The 20,503-nt window shown below is 37.3% G+C and overlaps 3 protein-coding genes across 3 annotated transcripts; 2 read left to right on the forward strand and 1 right to left on the reverse strand.

The window, feature by feature from the left end:
* Nucleotides 1–39: 39 nt before the first annotated feature.
* LOC108100678 (cytosolic Fe-S cluster assembly factor NUBP2 homolog) lies at nucleotides 40–1,309 on the forward strand. The gene is made up of 3 exons (XM_017204692.2): nucleotides 40–227; nucleotides 294–736; nucleotides 816–1,309. Exons 1-3 carry the CDS (start codon nucleotides 117–119, stop codon nucleotides 1,042–1,044), a joined length of 783 nt encoding a protein of 260 aa, XP_017060181.1. The 5' UTR covers nucleotides 40–116; the 3' UTR covers nucleotides 1,045–1,309.
* Nucleotides 1,310–1,434: 125 nt separating this feature from the next.
* LOC108100675 lies at nucleotides 1,435–15,405 on the reverse strand. The gene is made up of 3 exons (XM_017204691.2): nucleotides 15,188–15,405; nucleotides 13,399–13,588; nucleotides 1,435–3,469 (listed from the first exon to the last, which is right to left on the reverse strand). Exons 2-3 carry the CDS (start codon nucleotides 13,454–13,456, stop codon nucleotides 2,037–2,039), a joined length of 1,491 nt encoding a protein of 496 aa, XP_017060180.1. The 5' UTR covers nucleotides 13,457–13,588; nucleotides 15,188–15,405; the 3' UTR covers nucleotides 1,435–2,036.
* On the forward strand, nucleotides 8,055–9,985 carry LOC108100679. Its single transcript, XM_017204693.2, has 3 exons — nucleotides 8,055–8,132; nucleotides 8,621–8,956; nucleotides 9,790–9,985. Exons 1-3 carry the CDS (start codon nucleotides 8,055–8,057, stop codon nucleotides 9,946–9,948), a joined length of 573 nt encoding a protein of 190 aa, XP_017060182.1. The 3' UTR covers nucleotides 9,949–9,985.
* Nucleotides 15,406–20,503: the final 5,098 nt, after the last annotated feature.

A 20,503-nucleotide genomic window follows, 5' to 3' on the forward strand; every position in this document is an offset into this window, starting at 1 on the left:
GAACAACCACCTCCGAATTAATTCATCCCTGGAACAGCTGATTTGACTTGTTGACCAATAAGCAAACCACGATATTGTATTGTTTTCTCGGATTTCTCCTAAAAAAGCGCACTAAAATGCTGGATAAGGTGAAAAACGTTATCGTAGTGCTCTCCGGAAAAGGCGGTGTTGGAAAATCCACAGTAAGCACTCAACTTGCACTGGCACTGCGAAGAGAAGGACTTAAGGTAGGCCATACAATTTCACCACAAAACATGACACAGTAACTTTAAAAAAGTTCTTTATTTAACAAGATTGGTTTGCTGGATATAGATCTATGTGGACCCAGTGTGCCATATCTATTAGGGCTAGAAGGACGGGATATATACCAGTGCGACGAGGGATGGGTTCCAATCTATTCGGACGAAAGCCAAACGCTGGCCGTGATGTCCATTGGATTTCTGTTGAAGAATCGCGAGGATCCTGTTATTTGGCGAGGTCCCAAGAAGACCATGATGATCCGGCAATTTATCAACGATGTTAGGTGGGATGATTTGGATTATTTGATCATCGACACACCGCCCGGAACTTCAGATGAGCACATCACCGTAATGGAGTGCCTCAAAGAGATTGAATGCCATGGAGCAATTATTGTGACCACTCCGCAGGAGGTGGCGTTGGATGACGTCCGCAAAGAGATAACTTTCTGCAAGAAAACCGGCATCAAGATCATGGGCATTGTCGAGAACATGAGCGGGTGAGTGACTACCAGGATTTTATATGTCATAAGGCTGTCCTCGTTTTTGACTAAACTATCTTTTATTTAATTTCACCAGATTCGTGTGTCCCCATTGCACCACCTGCACTAACATCTTCTCCTCAAATGGCGGTGCTGAATTGGCCAGATACGCCCAAGTACAGCATTTGGGAACGCTGCCCATTGATCCACGTGTAGGAGTTTTGGCGGGCAGCACGACATCCGTATTGGACGAGCTACCCGACTCCAGCACGGCGGAGGTGTTAAAAAATATTGTTGATAAAGTTAAATCGATTACGGTAACCTAAATATAACCAAGGAAAATCCTAAAAATAAATCCTAAATATTGAAGACAACAATTTTAGTCTGAAAATGAAAACCCCAAAACCCAAACCTGAAAACCCATTCTTATTTGAATATACAAACTCTTTCAAAGAAAGAAAACCCAAATTGTTTACATATCCAACTCCACAATCAAGTTCTTAACAACTTTTTGTTTTTGTTTAACTTTGGTTTCTTTATTTTTCTTGTTTTCAATGTCTTAAATATAATAATAAAACGGTTATAAAGGAATGAATGTAGTTGATGCGTTTTGGGGGAACTAACTAGATAGGTCCGTATAATAATTTATAAAATGAGTGCGCGTCTGATATATAATCACTCTAATGCTAAAATCCTGGTCGTACGGTAATCGGTAATCATAATTTACAATCAAACTAAAGAGTTTCCTACTAATACTTTCCAATTACATTAACATTTGTGTTCCTAAAATGATTTACTCACTTTAGCTATTTAAAACTATCACATTAACGTAGTTTGTCTTAACGCTTGACCTAATCGCCTTACTTAATGATTTGAGCATAACGTAAATCTAAATAGCTAGCAAGGGTCGTCATTGATCGATCGGCTCGGCTTCATTCAATGTCTGTGGATTGTCCCTAAATTCTGTGATATCAATTGACTCTGCTCTCTTGACTGACACCGAATTTAGTTTTCTTTTTACTAAGTATTATTAACATGCAGACTTCTTCCACTATTTTGGTATAATTTTCCCTAGCTGAAGCTAGGCGAAAGCATTTCAAGATCAAAAATCAGTCTGCGGGAGGGTGGAAATCACACAGAGAAAAAATATCTTTTTGTATTCAAATAGTTTCTATCTGTGGCATGTCAAAAATGTTATGATTTTGTTTTCGTTTGTTTTTTAAATATTATGATAAACTGAGATGGCAACCTGAAACTGATACTATGATTTTCTCTGTGCAGGAATCACAACTAATGCTTCGTTTTCACTCGTATCATTTCACTTTCGAACCGGATTGAGGAGTGCAACACTCTCACGGGGCTGTTTGGTTACAGTGGTTGTGGAGTCCGCGTCGTATTTGATTTTTTTGCTCTCGAAATAGTTCCTATATGCCCAGATAATTAAAAAGAAAACAAACACTAGGATACATCCAGACAGTAAGTAAACCCAGGTGAAATCGGTTTTGATTTGTTCCTGCGGCACTTCTATATCATTTTTGAAGGCAGATTTGTTGTAGAGGTCTTCGCTATCGTCGAGATCCTTGACCTGGCTGGTGGATTCGGGAGCAACAGCGGCTGGCTGATGGGTAATCGGATAATCGGTTACCACTGAATAGTTCACTGCATTTCGCTCGTCCTCAGTGGGTTTCTCAATCTTTTTGTCATTGGTGGTCTCAGAAATAAAATCAGTTTCGGTAATATGATCCTCTGTGGAAGTTACGGGTTCGATTGGTGTGCTTGAATCTGTGGTAGTTTCTGAATCTGATTCGTTGGTTGTGGTTAGATTTGTTGTAGTTTCTATTGTAGAATCGGAACTTGAAGTTTCCACATCGATTTCTGTGAGATCTTTGAGATCCGGCGATTCCGAAGTAACTATTATTACGACAGGTTCAGTAGTGGATTCCACATTCGTCTTAGCTGAACTTGAGGATTCCGTTGTAGCCGGAATTGGCGAGGAAACCTCCACTGATGAAGTAGAGTTAGTAGCTTTACTGGATAAATCGCTTGAAACCGAAGTGGATGTGGAACTTTCAGTGGATGCAGTGGAGGTTTCGCTCGTAGTCGAAATGAGAGTCGTATTTTCTGTTGCTGTAGTTTCCTCCTCGGCACTTGAATCTCCCTCCATAATTTGAGGACCCTTGGTGGTGCCACCCATCGGCAAGTGGCCATAATAAAAGCCATTCTCATCCAGTTCCTCCGGGCAAATTAAACAGCATTGACCCTCCACCGAAATGGGATTGGTGCACGAAACTTGAGCGCATTGATGCGTTTGACAGGATGTATCATTATCACCCAGACAAGTGCACGTTTTGCATCCATTATTCTCGGTCCAGACTTCGTAAAGTTCTTTGAAATCTCCATCATCGGTTAAACAATTGGTTAAGTGTTCCTCCAATTGACAGATTTCCTTGCATTGCACAATATGAGGTTCGCACGGATCGCACACGGTGCACTTGTTTTTATAGAACCTCATTTTTGCATCATCGCAGATGGGTTCTACATCTCGACATTCGTATCGAGGACAACAGCTTCCGGGCAGTCCATTTCCCTTGTCCACCTCCACCAAGACTTTGTCGCAAACAGGGAAATCCTTCTCGCAAGGCAGACACTGGCAATCTCCCAGGAAATCTCCCAGGAAATCCCGGTGACTGTCCGGTGGACACAGCTCAACCAGAGCTTCATTCTGTTCATCAGGATCGATAATGGGTAGAGCTAAAAATAAAGAAAATATTATATTTTAATTGGGAATAAACGAAGTATAAAGAGATACATTTATATCTTAAGAAGTAGAAGATGAGCTATGGCAATTCTAAAATAAGAGAGGGGTTTAAAATTTCTACTTTAATTTTAAATATTAAAAGCTCCATAAATTCCCATTTACATTTAAGTGTCTCCCTTTGAATTACAAGCCTATTTTTACCACACAAGACGATCAAATATTGAAATTGTAAATCGATGAATTAGCATTAATATCAACAATGTTCTTCACAGAACAGAAATTCGATACTCCACGGAGACCCTACAAATTCCGATCTGATTTAAATGCCCTTCAAGCTCAATATTAGCATATCGATCGATCTTGAAAATCGCATTCCACACCGCTAACCATATAGCCCCTGATTTATTCAATAAATCTAGAGGTAAATTTATAAAAATGGCAATTTGATTAGGCACACTCTTAGGAAATTTCTCAAAAGAAAGCTGAAGCACAATCAAAACAAACAGAATGAAATTTGGTATTTGCCTGAATACAAAGTACTGGGAGTCACACTCTCGTTTATCATTTATTTATTGTTATTGATTTTTGACATTTTATCATTGAATTATGTATAAAAGGGGGAAGAAGGCGCCAGAGCGATAAAAATGGGAATGGCAAAGTACAATAACAGTGCGAAGACGAAAAGCTATCTATACAATTGCACGGCCAAACAAAAAGCCCAAAAGATTTGGAGCCCTGCCTTATATTGGATCGATCGTTTCATTGAGTCAATATAGACCCAATTGTGCTGGTGGTGTTGTGTTATTAATTTAGCGTGGTAAAGTTTTGTTACAAATATGCGTCGCATCAGAACTCGTTACAAACTCTTCCCGATCGTGATCGAAGGTTATCAATTATTTTCGATATTGACGTCACTGTCGCAGACTTTGTAGGTGAAGCGCATTTAATTGAACGTAATTTAAAATAGATATAAGTTGTTGCTTTCGTTGTTGTGGCTTTATTCTTTGGCTATCAGGTCGGAGCGATCTTTCTATATGACAGCCAGCAGACGGGGCAATTATTCATGTGTATGGTCATGTGTGCGTGACAATACTCGATTCTCTGAGAAGCGCATAGAAGGGCGCTGAAAATGTCAGGGAACTCTGCGTGCTGGGATCAATAAAAATTTTTGGAATACCTTGACATCTCTTTACTTGTTTGTCGTCTATTTATAAGTATCCAGCGTTGTTGACAAACAAGAAGAGATCATAATATTTTCATAGTATATTTTTGAAAACTATTTATCAACAGAAAGTACGTCTTAGTTCATAAGCAAAAGTGAAGATTACATGATCCTTTGGATGAATACCTTCTTTACTAATTTTAATATTTTTAATACATAGTTTTATAACTAGATCGTTCTCTTCGTTTTTCCTTGTAATAACTTTACACCATTTAACCGAAACAACAAAACCTGGTCTACAACCGAAAAACAATTTCATTCTGAATCTAGTTTCTGGAGAAATGGGTTTTTTACTGAAACATAAACGTTTATAATTAAATGCTTCGCTCGACAATAAAATGCCAGTGTGCAAGGTATATTGCTATCTTTTCTCTCGTTATTCATTTATTTGTTATAATTCAGTTTTTTTTTTTTCGTTTTGCACTGCGGGTTTATTGACCCAAACGGATAGTGGTAATTTTTTATCGCCTTTGGGTCAGCAGAAAATAAATAAAACGGGAATATAAAAAAGAGACATGAGACGGTGGTGGGGCGTTGGAATGGGGGAGGGGAATGGGGGGTTTTCAAGTTCCAAAGGTTACAAAAATTCAATGCAAATTACCTAAGCACATATCCGCCTTATAAATGGGTCGGGGCTCATTAGCGGAGATCTCTGGCGACCGTCGATGATCATTATGGTTGCGATTATGATGATTGTACGAGTGCGAGTATAGGGGAGCACCGGCAGAAGTGCTACTGCCCACTTACGTCACCGGTCTGGCCACCCATACAGCTGCAGATAAACACAGATACACAGATACAGATACGAATACACGGACACTGAGATGCCGAGATACGGATACTTTGAAGCTGCGAACGAGGCGATCCATATTTCTCTTTGATTGATCTACAGCCGAAGGCCGGCATGCAAAAATGCAATTCAGTCAGTGAGGAGCCGAGGAGCAGCTCACAAAAACCAGATACAGATACGACGAAAATAAATTCCAGCACAATTAGCAGTCGCTTATTTTTGTTTCGCATTTATTTTTCCCCTCCTGACACGCTAGTTGACATGCAAAGTTACTTAAACCAAACAAAACGAACATTACACGACAAAATACTAAAAACAAAAACAAAAGCAAAAATCAAGGGGAGGAGGTCGACGTCTACTTTTAACTACTATCTAAAAGGTCGTCTTTTTGGGAGGAGGGAAGGGGTGTATATACCATATAGTAAGTTCCCCAAGATGTTAGCCGTTACAAGCGACAAAACGGCCAAATAGTTGATGGAGTAATTAGAGACCGTTCAAGTTCGCTTCAAGCCGAAAACAAAACGAGAAACTATTTACTTTTGCCATTTGGCTGCTTATTTCTGCTTTGCCCATTCACGTCAATCACCGTGAACATTGAAAAAGTGTCTCTTTGATAATTTGCTGATGGCGAATCTAATTTTCTGTCGGGAATTATCATATTTTTGTACATTTTATGACATTTTAAGCGAACTTTCGGTCATTAAGGCGGTCATAAAACGGTGACTTTAGTGACCCGAAAACCAGGAAGACAACTATTAGTTAAACAGTGATTTACAAGCGATGAATCACAGTGATTTAAAAGGAGATGAGTCATAGAAAAGTAGTGACTTAATCTGGAATAAGAAGGTGAAAGGTTAACTAAACTTTGAAGTATGATTAAATAAATAAAAATCCCTTTAATTTTATTAATTATAAATACATAACTTGTAAAAATGATTAATGTATATTTAAGAGACCAAATTAGTTTAATAAATGTGGATACACCTATCATCATTTCCAATTAAATAGAGTCAACCAACCATGCATGATGAATTAACTAAAATAATTCCCATTTAAATACAGCTTACTCTAGTGTTGATTATTTTATTAACTGAACTGTATGGTGAGCACTCCCATTGAGTTCGGCGATCGTAAACAACAGCTTTCAAAATTAAAATAAACTATGACAGATGTGATTTAATCACACGCAAATTAAACGGCGATATAATCCAAGTGTAGCATGCCGAAAAATGTGACATCAGACCTGCGGTAATCAGTACGTACTACATATATAGTATTTTGTGAATTTGTTCCATTCTAACAGAACAGAAGTAATCAATCTTTTCTGCGGACCTCACTCACACGTCCTAAGTAAGCGTAATTTATGCGATTTATTTTAATCGCCAGCATGTAGAGCAAATAATCGTTCGTCACTCCAGATTTGGTTGCCTTCCGCATGGCTACCAATTAAGAGAGTTCACCGATTGTTCAGTTCGCTTCACGGTTGGCATTACCCATTAGCCATTAGCTATTAGCCGGCCGGCCACATTAACGTTCCTTCTCCTTTTGCCAATACTTCCTACCATACCTTTTGATATTACCAACTGAGCAACAGCTGGAGAGCAGAGTCTATAAGTGGCCAACTAATTCGTTAGAATTGCGTAAACAAAACATTTTCGTACGCTCAACGCTTTCTATTTTTTACTTTTTTTTTGGCCCCGTTTAAGCCGGCGGCGACAGGCGTAGTAAACCTTATCTTAATTATAGATCAATTATAGTAGAGGGGCTACCATACACACTCGGCAAATATATATTCGAGCGCACATCATTAATTATAAGTGCAAACTGAAGTCAGCCATATGCGAAAGGTAAGCGCTGCAAATGGCACAGAAAATTAACTAATGCGTGTCGCTACTCGATTCATTTGGCTTCTCTTCTACGTATATCGAAGGTTATTAACTAATTAGTTAGAGCTATTATAATAGAGACTGCGACTTAAAAGAATATTTATGCAAATAAAGCAAAGGAAAGAATTTCGGGAATTTCAAAAATCAAACAATACAACCACAAGCAATTATAAATGCATATTTCTTTAACAATCATATACATCACTTGGACATTAGCTGAAATAATCCATATACGTGTTAGCAATTCAATAAATATTCTAAAATAATCAAATTCGCGTTTCTCTTTCTGGCAAACAAGCAAATGTGGCAATATAACCGCAACACGACATCGCGAATTATTTCATATGCAAAAATAAAAATAAAAAAAAGCCATGAATTTCGATGGTGGGATGGGTGTCCCCCGGTGATTATTTCGCATTATTTTGTACAAATTGCACAATTACAATTAAATTATACGGCACGGCGTAAAATGCCTGATTAATGACAACCACCCCGTATTTCCGATCCCCTCGCTATCCAAAAATAAAAAAAAAATCAAAAAGGAGAAACGAGAGCAGGCAAACAGATGTGCGCCGATATTCAATTTATATGTTGTGTACACAAAATAATAATAATTATTTTTTAATAATTACTGCACTGGGGCCGCAATGTGTTGTCTTTCAATGGGCATCGTTAGTACGATGACTGACGCCATTCTGCTGGGATTATTATGCTGTACTGCTGTACTGCCTGTTCTATGGCAGCCATCATTGGCAACCGTATGTACAATACCTCCTAAACATAATTATTTAAAAATTATTTTCAATACATAAATTATTAAATAACCCATTCAACTTTGTAAGAACAGCGTGACAGAAAAAAGAATTGTGTGCACATTATATTTTATCATATATTCAACATTTTGTTTACCACTGACCATATTTTATTTACAATGTCTTTTGGCTTGTACGTGACGTTTTAATTAGTCATTAATTAGCACAAGCCTCAAGCAAACACATTCGAAAACAAAATTTAATTCTAATAAACCTCCTGCCAAAATAAATTTGTCAAAAGAGGATATATCCAACTTTTAATAAGTTGTTTCCCAAGAACCGAAAGATGCACTTAAATATAAAAATGCTCAAACAAAGAGAATGAGATGCAATTTTCGCTATTCTCTTCTGAAAGTAGCTACCGTGACTAAGACCATAGGTTTATAAATTCAGCATATGATGCGCATTTATTTAATGGGCTCACCCACTTGTAGCGCGATTTCGAGATTCGCTGGCGGGACATCAACTGTTCGGTCGTTGATCCCGCAACGGCGGAAATCTTCAAATGCGAAATTGTGGAAATGCCGAAGAGGCGGGGAAATTTCCTGAACACCCTGCTCCTGCTGCGTCGTCCTGTCCACAAGATGTGGGTGGAACTGAGTGTGGGTCAGATCGCCAACAGGAAGGATCGACTTCTCCAGCATGTCCTAAAAATTCGTGTGGATGGCTGTCACCTAATTGGGTTTCAGAGCACGAACAGAATTCTGAATGCCGTTCTCAAGAAGCTACTGCAATCGGGGAACTATCCAGATGCCTGTCCCCTATTGGCGGTAAGTTCATATATTCCTCGAATCTCTTACATATATCAATCCATCATAATTGGTAAATCAAATCACGTAGCATTGCAGTATGCAAATTTGTGATTGTTTCCAGAAAAGCGATTTTTGGGCGATGCATTTCAAACGCAATCTGTTCATGACTTGTGTTTTTACTTAACTTAAACTGGTTTTTCTGACCTTAAACAATAATATGTTCACAAATGTAACGATTTAATTGTGTCTTTTTTAAGGTTCAATTCAAATAAATGGCTCAACATGCTAAAAACATGTTAAATTTGTTTTATTAATACGGAAATAAATTAAATGTGTCAATATTTATATGATTTCATGGTTCAATTTTATCAGACTATAAAAAAACACTTGAGCAAATACAATTATAATGTTCTTTATACTTTTTTTACTTAGTTTATTTTTCCTAACTTAAAAAGAAAACAGTCAAACCCAAAAAAACTGAAGCACCTGATTACACATTGAATACTTAGCAGCCAAACAATTTCTGACCTACTCAAAGTCAAAATCTGATGAAAATTTCCCGTAATCTTTATCTTTACGAGCTGCGCGTAAATAGAGCAACAAATTAGTCAAATGTTCTCGCAAATAAACAGAGCTATCTATACGATTGTTCAAAAATACACCGCTATCATTAAAAAACGGGAAAATAAACAAATGGTATGCATAAACAAAATTAATTGCGCATTGAAGGAAAAACCAGAGCGACGATTCCGACGAAACGAAACGAAAGTCTGAATGAAACCCAAATCGCTTCGAAAAATATCATTTTCATTCGCTAACAGGTTCTCTGGTTCTGGTCTCTCCATCCGCAGAATGTCAACTATACGTCCACGCGTTTCGCCCTCAATCCGGATCACTTTCCGGCCTTAATGCCAGACATGAAGTTCAACACGAAATTGGTCTTCCAGCTGAGCAGGAACATTGGCCTGATCAAAGCCAGCGTGGATGCCGAGGTGATGAGACGATCGTAAAGAGAGAAATATTTCAAATAAAGCACACCGAAAAGTACATTAACCAGGGGCAAATACTTTACTATATTTATGCGTTTCCATGACTAATAGTCGGCGGCAATGACTAATAACTTTGGCATGGGATTTATGCCTGCTACAAATTCAGATTAGACGCCTATCTGGGCCATTCGCTTTAAGGTGGATATGCCTTGTGGATATCAAAAAGGAATATCTATATTTATCATTGAACCCTACGATACGATGTTGTTTCCCCCGAAAAAATTTCACTGCCATCCATGACTTTCAAATTTTTTTTTGCTCCACATTTCCAAATAACTCGATGATTCACGAGTGTGGAATTTGGCATCAAACTGGTTGACTGATTTCTGCACTTCACTGTTAATTAAACTATCCATAATTTATGAGATTTAGCTTGTAGTTGAAATCAGATAAAATAAATACATATGTAAATATGGTTGAACACAGTTTCGAGGGACTTACTGAATTCTGCACTTCATTGATAATTAAAAATACATAAATACCGATTGGGTAAAACCATAATTTAAAGATTTAGAAATCCCAATACAAAAGTAGTTAATTTTTTACCCTGGTTTATTAGCTAGCTGCATTCCAAGTAGATAAGAAATAAGTGTAAATAACCTCCTACTTATTTAAATGAAAAGAAAAAAACAAATAAACAAAATAGCAAAAGATTACAGAGTGTGAACAATCCAATTCGCAAACTCTTTTGTATATTATAAACAGACTGACTTGCTGATAATGCGAGTGCAGAAAATAATAGATTAAGAGAGCTCAGGCCCCTTTTCGAGTGCCGGCCAATCAAATTAAGAAATGACGTGAGTCTGCCCACAAAAGATATTTAGCAGAGCATAAATAGAACAGCGTTTATCGAGAGCCAAGTGAAAAAGAAAGAAAAAATAAAAACACCCGCCTTTTGCCCGAAAGTCTGCAATGTCATGGCCACAGAATCTCGTTCGCATTCCCAATTCTTTCTTTTGAGAATTGCCCCTGGTGAATTCCTTCTCGCACCGCGAAAAGTCAAGTGAGCAAAGTCTACTTATCATTTATTGACGTCCGAATTCGTCATCAATATTTTCACCATCGAAAGAAACTCTAGTCAAATTTGTATTGACTTAGTCAGAAGGAAAACCTTCGTCAAGGCCAGCCATAAAATAAAAAAGAAAGTGTTTTGGGTCAGTCATTTCCCTGTCCCATTTCCATATCCATTCGCATTTGCATTTGCCACAACAAAGTCTGGAGTGGTGGGAGTACGGTGACATAACCCAAAAGCCATTTAGGTCGGGGAATTCTAGGCCAAAATATAACAGCCACCCCTAGTAACTGAATGAGGGGAGTCAGGTCTAAATGGCTCACTTAGCGGGTTAGTCAGCAAGCATTTTTCTGAGAGGTTAGCCGAAAAGTCAATGCACTCAGAACAAATTCTTCAATGGAAAAAAGTTTATGAAAAGGGGAAATGAATTCTGAATTTAAGGTTTTGTTAGAATGCACTATTTGTGATTTTTAATTTCAAGGAATTATATTTACTTTATTCAATATTTTATTCCTTTTTTTTTACTTAACTAAATCTTGTAGAAAACAAATCCACTTAACTATAATAACTCAATCTACAAGGCAACCTTTCCGTAGAAATTCCTTGCACGAATATCAGATTATAATTTCATCAGGTAATGGAAAACTATTCCGGGTGGCTGGCCAGCCGTGGAAAGTTATTTTTCTTTATTGCCCCGCCAGCGAGTGGGTGAAAAGCGGCTGAAACCCAGTGGCTATATTCCTTTGTTTTGGCCGTTCTAAGTTCACTTATCGTATTCATCTGGTTGGAATTTGTTGGGCAAACACGGCAACAACAACTGCCAGTTGGACTGTACAAGACTGTGTGTTTATCAACCTTATATACGTAACAAACACGCTGTATAACAGACTATCTGTCGTTTGTCACCCATTCGCACCGCTTCGATAAGAACGCCGCAGATTAAGATGGAATTCCACACACTCCTGGCCTTTCCATAAAAATCAAGACTCCACTCCAAACTCAAGGTTAAGTTCATTAGTTTTTGTAGATCAACACATGTTTCCGCAGATATCTACGGTGGATCGGGGGATCGGGGAATCGCTATATATCGGATGAATAAGCGGAAAATGCATTTGAACTATTTTCAGCATTAATCACAAAGTCAACAGCCAAAGGAAAAAATGTTGGGCCTCACTTAGAAATTATTTTGGTTCGGGCGATATGTTATCTTTTGCTTTTGCGTATTTGCAGAATTCTATTTGCAAAAAGTAATCTCACCATGTCCATTTATTATTGATATTTATACGGTTTATAACGATCAATGTGCACTTGTAAAAAATAATTGTCAAAAGTTGGTTTATTAAAAGATATGTGTTGGGAATCGGAAATTCCCTAATTGTAGATAACGAACAATGTTTTCAAAATTGGATACAATACGAAAATCGTTGTCTTAGGCAAAGTAAAGCAGTTCATTAATTGCTTTAAAAGGTAAATTCTTGTTTTTCCTTTAAACTCCTTTGTTTATATTAACTCTACATATGGCGGAATTTAATCTTTATTTATCGGGGGTCAAAACATTTTCACATTTTGGATTCCCCCACAAAGATTTTGTGACGCACTTCAGGTAGTTAATTTAAACAAAAGCTTGTCCATGCCCTTCGAGATCCACTATCAAGGTCAGTTTGGTTCATAGAAAAACATACGCCAGCGAAAGCCAAACAAAAACGAATCGAATGAAAATAAACAATATATTGAGAAATGCCCCAAAAACACGAAATCAAATAAAAAAACAAAAGAGAACGTTATATTTGCCCGACTTTGTGATATCTGTTAATAAACCCACAAATCTTTACTTTCAAGGTTATAATTCCGCTAATGCTTCTGATCACAAATACTATTTAGAGTTTAATATTATATAATTAAATAATTTATTTCAAATACAACATGCCTTTTTTACGCTACGAGTAACGGGTATAAAAATACAACCGAAAACACAAACACTCCGATGATACGATGCCATTTGAATTATCAATGAAATTCACAAACAAAACAGAAAAGAACAAAAGCACAAACCACAAACAACAAAATCGGCGCAGCAACATGTGCTTTTGGGTAGAAAAACAACAACAAATAAAGAAATAAGAAAAACAAAAAATCGGTATGCAGAGAATGAAGAAGAGGGGGAGATCCGCATGGCATATGGCCAAAAATCGACGCTATAGATAGTTTCCAACACGTCATGGGAAAGATTTACGCGATATATATAGACCCATGATGCCGTCGCTGTGACGTAGGCTTCATGTTTTAATTTTTTAATGGAAAGTATGGGAACAGGGTTAAAAGTAAACAAATCCGAAACATCTGAATTATCCGATGAGTGATTCACGATTAATGAACTAATTTTGGCACTATTTACTCACCACTTGAGTTGAGAATCCAACGGGAGCAGCATAATAACAATAATATTAACTTGGCCATCTCACGTGAGCACTTCGATCAAAGTCCAAAAATTTATTAAATATATATCAGAGTATATATATCTTTAATTTGTTGTTAAACTTGTGGGAAACTGTTTTCCTTTTCACAGTTTAGTTGGGGCGCACAAAATCTCTGGAAAGTTAAAAATAAATAAAAAATGTAGAAATTGTTTCAATATTGATAAGGTATATTTAAAGAACCTTCATTTATTTATAAGTTATCTTTAAATGCACCTTTATTTATAGTTTCCCTAATTTGGCAATTCCAGGAAAAAAGCAATTTATAATACTTCCGTTACGGAATAACTTACGAGCACAATGGTCTTAAACAAACTGAACTCGCTTACGGCGTGAATCCCCTTAAATAATTTTTGCCATGGAGATGCACTCTTATCTAATCTAATTAGATATATTTAACATACACAGGTGATAGTTTTATTCTTCTTTAAATAATTGAAAGTGCATTTGGACAGCAGTCGAAATGAATTGCACGCAGACACTTTGTGGTTTTGGCCCTGATATGCACTTTTATCTTATCTTATTTACCTTGGTATTTTTGACAAAAGTAATAGCGACCTCGTTCCATTTGAAATCTGGTCTATTTGTCTGCCAAAATGATTTCTATCAGAGATTTTTTTGGCTTGTAGCCGAAGTTGTAACCAAGTTGCCAAGTACACTCTGATTACCGCCCAAACACGCTACCTGCGTTATTTTCTTCGATTCGCACGATAAGTGTGTTATAACATATGCCAAAACTGATTGCCTGATAACTCTTCACTTTTGATACCACACACAAGGAAACATGGAAAGGCACATGGAGAGCCGCCAGCCGATGCACACATTTTGGGCCAAAATAATAATGCTGAATTGGCAGGTGTGTAGTTTGCCTTTCTGCGTTTCAGCGCTTTACAACGCTTGTGAAATATATTTTTATTTAACGCGATTTTATCGCAATGCTTTTCGTTTTTACTATGTTGTAAACTGTTTGCTCATGTGAAAGCGGTTTTGTTTTGAGTGTTAAGAGAATCATTGCATTAATTAAATTAAATAACATGTTTGTTTGTGTATTCTAGAAGTGTTCACTGTTGATTTTATTAAATCAATAATAAAATTAACATAATAAGGTACCAAAAATTAAATCTTTAAGGTCAACTGAAGGGGTTAAGAATTTTCAGCAGTTAAATAAACTTAGTTACAACCACTATCGAGCTGTTCATATCTGTACTTCGGTGCAAGCGAATGAACTATCGGTCTGGGCAACTAAATGCAGACATATAGTAATTAAATTTGCCCGTGGGCGTCAGAATGGAAAGCTGTTAGGTAAACGACGCGTTCAGACGTCGGCCGCAAAGGAAATCAGATTTTTCCATTATTTGGCAAAAAATAACAACGGCAAAAGCGACAAAAAATCCGCCGACACGTGCATTTATGCAAGTGCATTTGACCGATTCGCCAGTTATATCACACAGCTAAAGCTAAAGCTAAAGCTCATGCGCAGAACCCTCAGAGTTGTCAGTTTATCAACTCTTACCATAAAAGGAAGCAGCGAATGAAATTCCATCTTTCGCACTTGCAGCACAAATTGCTCATATTGGCCAGCAAAAAAAAAAAAAAAACGAGATCGCAAAAAACAAAAAAAAAAGGCATAAAGCCAGGGGAAATACTTAGCGTCGAAATTAGGTCGCTTGGCCTACGCAGATTACGAATATATTTGGACTTGATTTGGCTTTACCTTTACTTGCCGAGAGTCCAACTGATCCAAAAATAAAACTTCATTGTACTATTTGTTTTCAATTGACGGTTTGTCTGTCCATTTTGTCTGTGTCTCTGTTGTTTTTATTTGGCAATGCTCTGTGTTTTTGTTTTGTTTGGGTAGCCGCTTTTTGCGGTGATAATATATTGCTTTGGGGATTTTTCACTGGCGCGCAGCACACAACCGATTTCAATGGAGGTTCTCAGCGGACTGAAAAGGTGTTTGCCAAATCCAGCGGTTTCGTTTTTTCCCGCATTGAGTGATACATTAAGAGAGCATATTGCTCTTAAATGCTCTTCTGATCTTGTTTGTGTTTTTTTTTGTTTTGTGTGCGGTTGGTAAATAAATCTGGCTAAATGCGTAATTACAAAAGGGCAAAGCATCGATTATTTATTTAAACCCACTCTTTTTGCGAATCAGATTTTTATAACTACTATATATCTAAAAAAAAATTTCAATAAAGAAAACCAATCATTGTTAAATGTGGTTAATACATATTCTATGTCACTCAACTTTTTAAAATAATATGTAAGCATTATGATTTAAGAACCTCACATATCAACAATATTTTAATACATATTTTTTGAATGCATTATATTTGTTCTCTACTTTTTTAAGAATTAAAATATATATTTGCATTAAAAATCACTGTTTTGTGTATGATTTGGTAAGGTGTTTTATTATTTAGGATTTCTAAAGTGCAAATAGTTTTTGTTAAACTTACAGTTTGCACCACTGTACGTATGCTTAATATGCAAACAAATAAACACAAGTGCGTATACGCGATGTTTCGTAAATTGTGGTAAATATCGATTGTCGCAATCAGCTGTGCCTTTAAGTGTTGTGCATTACTGAAATACACCAGAGCTACCATACTGCTGAATAGAAAACAAATGCCACCTAGCAGCTAAGTACATGGTAAAGTTTCACCAATCTGGCAACTCTGTCAGATTGCCAACGGTTTTTGTAGCACAACTATGGGGGTTATGTTGATATAAACATTTTAAAAATTAGTTTACAACTAGCTTAAGCTGCAGCAGTAGCAGTATTCTTGTATTGGATACAAATGTATACTTTTATAAAAAAAATTGGTTATGCTTTAAAAGGGGTGTTTGCTTTGTGAAAATAATGTTGAAGATCCACCTTGTCGTCTTTTGGAAGCATCTTGCAAGCTGCAAAAAAGTTATTAATCCTTTAATTGAACTAAGCTATTTTAAATTAAATAAGTAAATTAATGTAGTATTAAAGTTTTAAAAACTTTTTATACACAATAAATTGATATTGTTAAATGAAATAACAATGCTTAATGCAATTCTGAACATACCGCAGTTATAAATATATTATTACAATGATTTTTTTGTTTTATTTGTAACTATAATTAAAATAGTTTTAAATGGCGTTTAGTATATTTTAATTTTATCTGCAAGCATTTTGATTACTACTTTTTATTATGATAGTTAATTAACTTGTGTTTAATAGAGATGCCAAATACTTTTGGTTGTTGCAAGGCTAACAATTGCCAAGTTTGTGGGCCAACCTTTGTTTCAAGTGCACCGCCACTGAAAGATTGCTCCTGGGTTTGCCTCAAAGCGAAAATGCCGCCGCACTCTTTTCGTTCGCTGGCCAAAATGTAAGCCCAAAAATGGTCAATGTGTGTTTTTTGTTGTCTTTTCGATTCCTAGGTGGTGGCTTTTTTTGGTCCTGCTGGCCACAGGCCCGCTCCCCTCTCACGTCCAGAATGGAAAGCGTGAAATTTTAATTGTGCCTTTCGGGGCGTTGTCGTCTTGGTCGATCGGCCGCCGCCTCGACCCGAAATAAAGATCTCTCGCGGCGCACACAGCTCATCCCGGGGAGATTCCTCCTCCTTCCCGCCATCCCACTACCAAAAGTTGTTCATGCCAAAAAGGTGCAAAAGGCCAAATAGTATTCTGTTGTTTATGTTGTTACATGCCTCGTTGTCTGTGTCTTTTTAGCTCAGCAAAAATGTCCGCTGGAATTCGCCAAAACCACACTGTTGAGCTTATGCGGTTGTCTGCACCAAAAGAAATATTCGGGGGTGTCACACAAATCTCTATTAATTCGATTTGTGTCAAGAAATCACCTATCAAAGGGTACCTTAAAGACTAAAATGACTCTGACAACTTTTGTCTTGATTTACACAGAAACAACAAACTACAAAAAAGAAAAAAAAGTGCGTTGTTGTAAAACAATAATTAAAATAATTATAAATCTCGAATAGCTATTTTCAAAAAATATGTGTATAATATTCTGCGTATTAAAATATTTTTACAAAAATTTATATTTTCGAATTTAAGTACTATAAATAATGATTGTTTTCATAAAATAAAAAATTAAAATTTTTAAGTTTTTTTTTAAGTTGAAAGTTCAACCAACATTTTTTTATAAGTATTTAATGTTTAAATTGGGTTAGATAAAATAAAAGAATTCCAGCTCGAAAGTTTTGCTGAGTGTAGTTTCCCTTATGCAGTGCCCACTGTGGCTGCACCTGATGTCATCCACTGCGCCTGCAGCCAGCGATCAACGAAATCGGCTTTAGGGTTACTTGCTTGGCTCTCTGGCCAAAGATGAATCCGCGGCATTGTTGCTGTTAATAGTGGCTGCGGGCCAAATCAATTCCAGGCCCAACATGTTGGCCTGTCCGCCGCACTCGCCGAATGCAAAACGCTGACAACTTTGGCCTCTTGGCCGGGCTTATTGGTTGACAATAAAAGCGAGCCAAGCTCCGTGCCATGCATAATAATTATAATCCATTTAATTTCCGCAGACTCCTCTGCCGGCAATTCCATCGATCATTTGGGGTCACGTGTGTGCGCTGACCTCCGCCAGTTTTCCATTTGGCCATTTGGTCATTTTTCCATCTTGCCATTTGCCGGCATTGTACGTCAGTCAGTGGAAAGCCGAAATGCCAAATATCTAATACGCTTCCACCGAAATGATCAAATTCATGGAATTTTCGCATAAAGCTGCGGACCAAGCAGCATTTCGGCCCCCCTTCTACCCGCCCCTTCCATTTCCCCCCCTTTCATTTCCCCAACTGTTTTTCCCCACCTTTTGCGTAAGGCAAACAAAACGACGCGACAGGTGAATCGGCCGCCCGTCGACTCGCCCCATACGGGGATCTTCGACAGACGGTCGGTCAAGCGGACTCGAGTGCTCCAAACTCGGCCCAACTCACCTCGGCTCGACTCTTCTTCTGGCCAAAAGAGATCGCTGCGAGACGGGATCGGGATCGGGAGTGGTCAACGGTGGACGGTGGACGGTAGATGCTCGATGGTCGACGGTCGACGGTCGGTGGGCACATCTTTTTCGGTGTTCACATGTGCCAAATGATGTCGATGGCGGCGGGCGAGGCAAATCGACAGCACAGTGGGCTTATCTTTGCTTAAATAGTATTTAAATTATTTCTCTTAATGGATAATGGGTATATATGTATATTTTTTTTAATTTAAAGTCATAGCTTATAGAATAATATTTAATATTTAAAATCTCTAAAGACAGTCTGACCAAGAAGTCACACAAAATTCTCACAAAGGCAAGATGCCAACACAATTTAAAAAAAATACTGTTAAATGTTTTTTTTTTTTATATTATGAAATATATAAAATCTATAAAAATGTTCGGAACGCTTATAGTAAAACCATCAGGCATAAGTATGGCATACAAATTGTGGGCCTTAAAAAATGTGGTTTGCTTCTGTTATCAATTGAAGTTGGGACGAATTCATTTATTTTTAAATATTATTATTTTTACCTTAAACCAGATTTAATCAAGATTTCCCCCGTTAAGTTCCACTGTCTTTGATTTTTTGTCAGCCTGCGTGTGTGTGGCTGTGTTTGTTTCGGCCACCCGCCTTCGACTCCTGCCTCGCTTCACCCACTTTGCCTTTATTTATTTTTTTCCTCGGTTTTCCCCAGTCTGAGTTGGGGGATCTTCGGGTGACTCCTCGACGGGTGCTGTTTTTCTTTATTTTTTTTTTTGTTTTTGTTGGCTGGATCGACTGCTGCATCATCTAACGCAGCGGCGGCTGCCAAGATCGATCGTCCTCCTCCCAATTCCTGCTGCTCAGCTCCTCTGGGCCTTCCTCTTTTCAGTTTTTCAGTTCGTCTATATGGGCGCGTTGTCGTTTCGATCGATCGTCGATGGCTCGGGTCTCTAAAAAGACTGGCTGGTAGAAAAAAAAAAACAAAATAAAAGTCTGTGACCGACCATTACCTGGCTTTGGTCAATTGATGACCAGCTCGATTAGTTGTTGTTGCCGGCTAGGTTACAGCCTTTTAGTCTTTACACCTTCTTTTATTATTTTCCTATTTTTTCCCCCTTCATCGATGGTGTTGTTGTTTCGATGTATTTAAATTGGCAACATAAATTTTATTCGCAATATTTGCTTTAATGAAGTTTTTTTTCTGCTGTTGTATTTCTTTCTTTTCGGGTTGCAGCAATTGCGCATCATAAAATTGTAAATTGGTGAAAATTGTGCACAATTTGTTACAAACACGTTCATATAATAGAGAAAAATGAGAGGGTGTATTTAGGGTCAGGGAGACTGGATCTATAGATATAGTACCTTTGCCTAAATACGTCTGGTTTTACAAAATAAAATATGATAAAATACAGTAAGCTTTAAACTTATTAAAAAAATAACTTTAAAAATATGAAATGTAATGTATATATTAAAATTATATAATCATTGAGTGAATTTAAAGAATGTTAAAATCATTTTAATATAAATTGGATATTTTGAATATTAATTTTGAAAGGTTTTTTAAAAAGTTTTTAGTTTAAATGAATATTTAAGTCCTGTTATTTTGTTTGAATTAAATCTGTACAAGTATGACCTATTTTATTTAATTTTTTAAATATACGTTTTCCCTTTTATATTCCTTTAAATTTAGCAGTGAAAAATTATTATTTTTATTTTTCGTTGTTGGGGTTAAATAAACCGCAGAAGGAGAGGGCATGATGTGAAAGATAGAGAAAGAAAAAGAGAGACACTGGGGCCAGTAGAAAGAGATGGACAGTCGCCATTTGTGGGCACCACCCATCAGCTATGAAGTTTCATCACGTAAGACTAATTAACAGCAAAATAACCTGGCGCACTTGTTTGTGGAACTCTCCATCTCCATATCTCGGCCCACCTGCCCCTCCACGCCCTCCCCCCATTCCCCTCCACCCCCTTTCAACCCCTTTCTCCCCCTCCATCACCATCATATTTGAGCCCGGCTAACCGCAGTCATAATTAACTTGCTGCCGCCTGCAAATTTTAGTGGTTGTTGC

Source organism: Drosophila ficusphila, unplaced genomic scaffold (assembly GCF_018152265.1).
Source record: "Drosophila ficusphila isolate 14025-0441.05 unplaced genomic scaffold, ASM1815226v1 contig_286, whole genome shotgun sequence".
In the NCBI taxonomy this organism is placed as follows: domain Eukaryota; kingdom Metazoa; phylum Arthropoda; class Insecta; order Diptera; family Drosophilidae; genus Drosophila; species Drosophila ficusphila.

What these genes read in the sequence shown, in the direction of transcription:
- LOC108100678 (XM_017204692.2), top strand. Translation starts at nt 117, where the DNA reads ATGCTGGATAAGGTGAAAAACGTTATCGTAGTGCTCTCCGGAAAAGGC. An exon ending in TGCGAAGAGAAGGACTTAAG is followed by an intron (nt 228 to 293) that starts GTAGGCCATACA and finishes TTATTTAACAAG; the next exon opens with ATTGGTTTGCTGGATATAGA. An exon ending in ATTGTCGAGAACATGAGCGG is followed by an intron (nt 737 to 815) that starts GTGAGTGACTAC and finishes TAATTTCACCAG; the next exon opens with ATTCGTGTGTCCCCATTGCA.
- LOC108100679 (XM_017204693.2), top strand. Translation starts at nt 8,055, where the DNA reads ATGACTGACGCCATTCTGCTGGGATTATTATGCTGTACTGCTGTACTG. An exon ending in GGCAGCCATCATTGGCAACC is followed by an intron (nt 8,133 to 8,620) that starts GTATGTACAATA and finishes ACCCACTTGTAG; the next exon opens with CGCGATTTCGAGATTCGCTG. An exon ending in ATGCCTGTCCCCTATTGGCG is followed by an intron (nt 8,957 to 9,789) that starts GTAAGTTCATAT and finishes CTCCATCCGCAG; the next exon opens with AATGTCAACTATACGTCCAC.
- LOC108100675 (XM_017204691.2), bottom strand. Translation starts at nt 13,456, where the DNA reads ATGGCCAAGTTAATATTATTGTTATTATGCTGCTCCCGTTGGATTCTC. An exon ending in TTGGATTCTCAACTCAAGTG is followed by an intron (nt 3,470 to 13,398) that starts GTGAGTAAATAG and finishes CTTTATTTTTAG; the next exon opens with CTCTACCCATTATCGATCCT.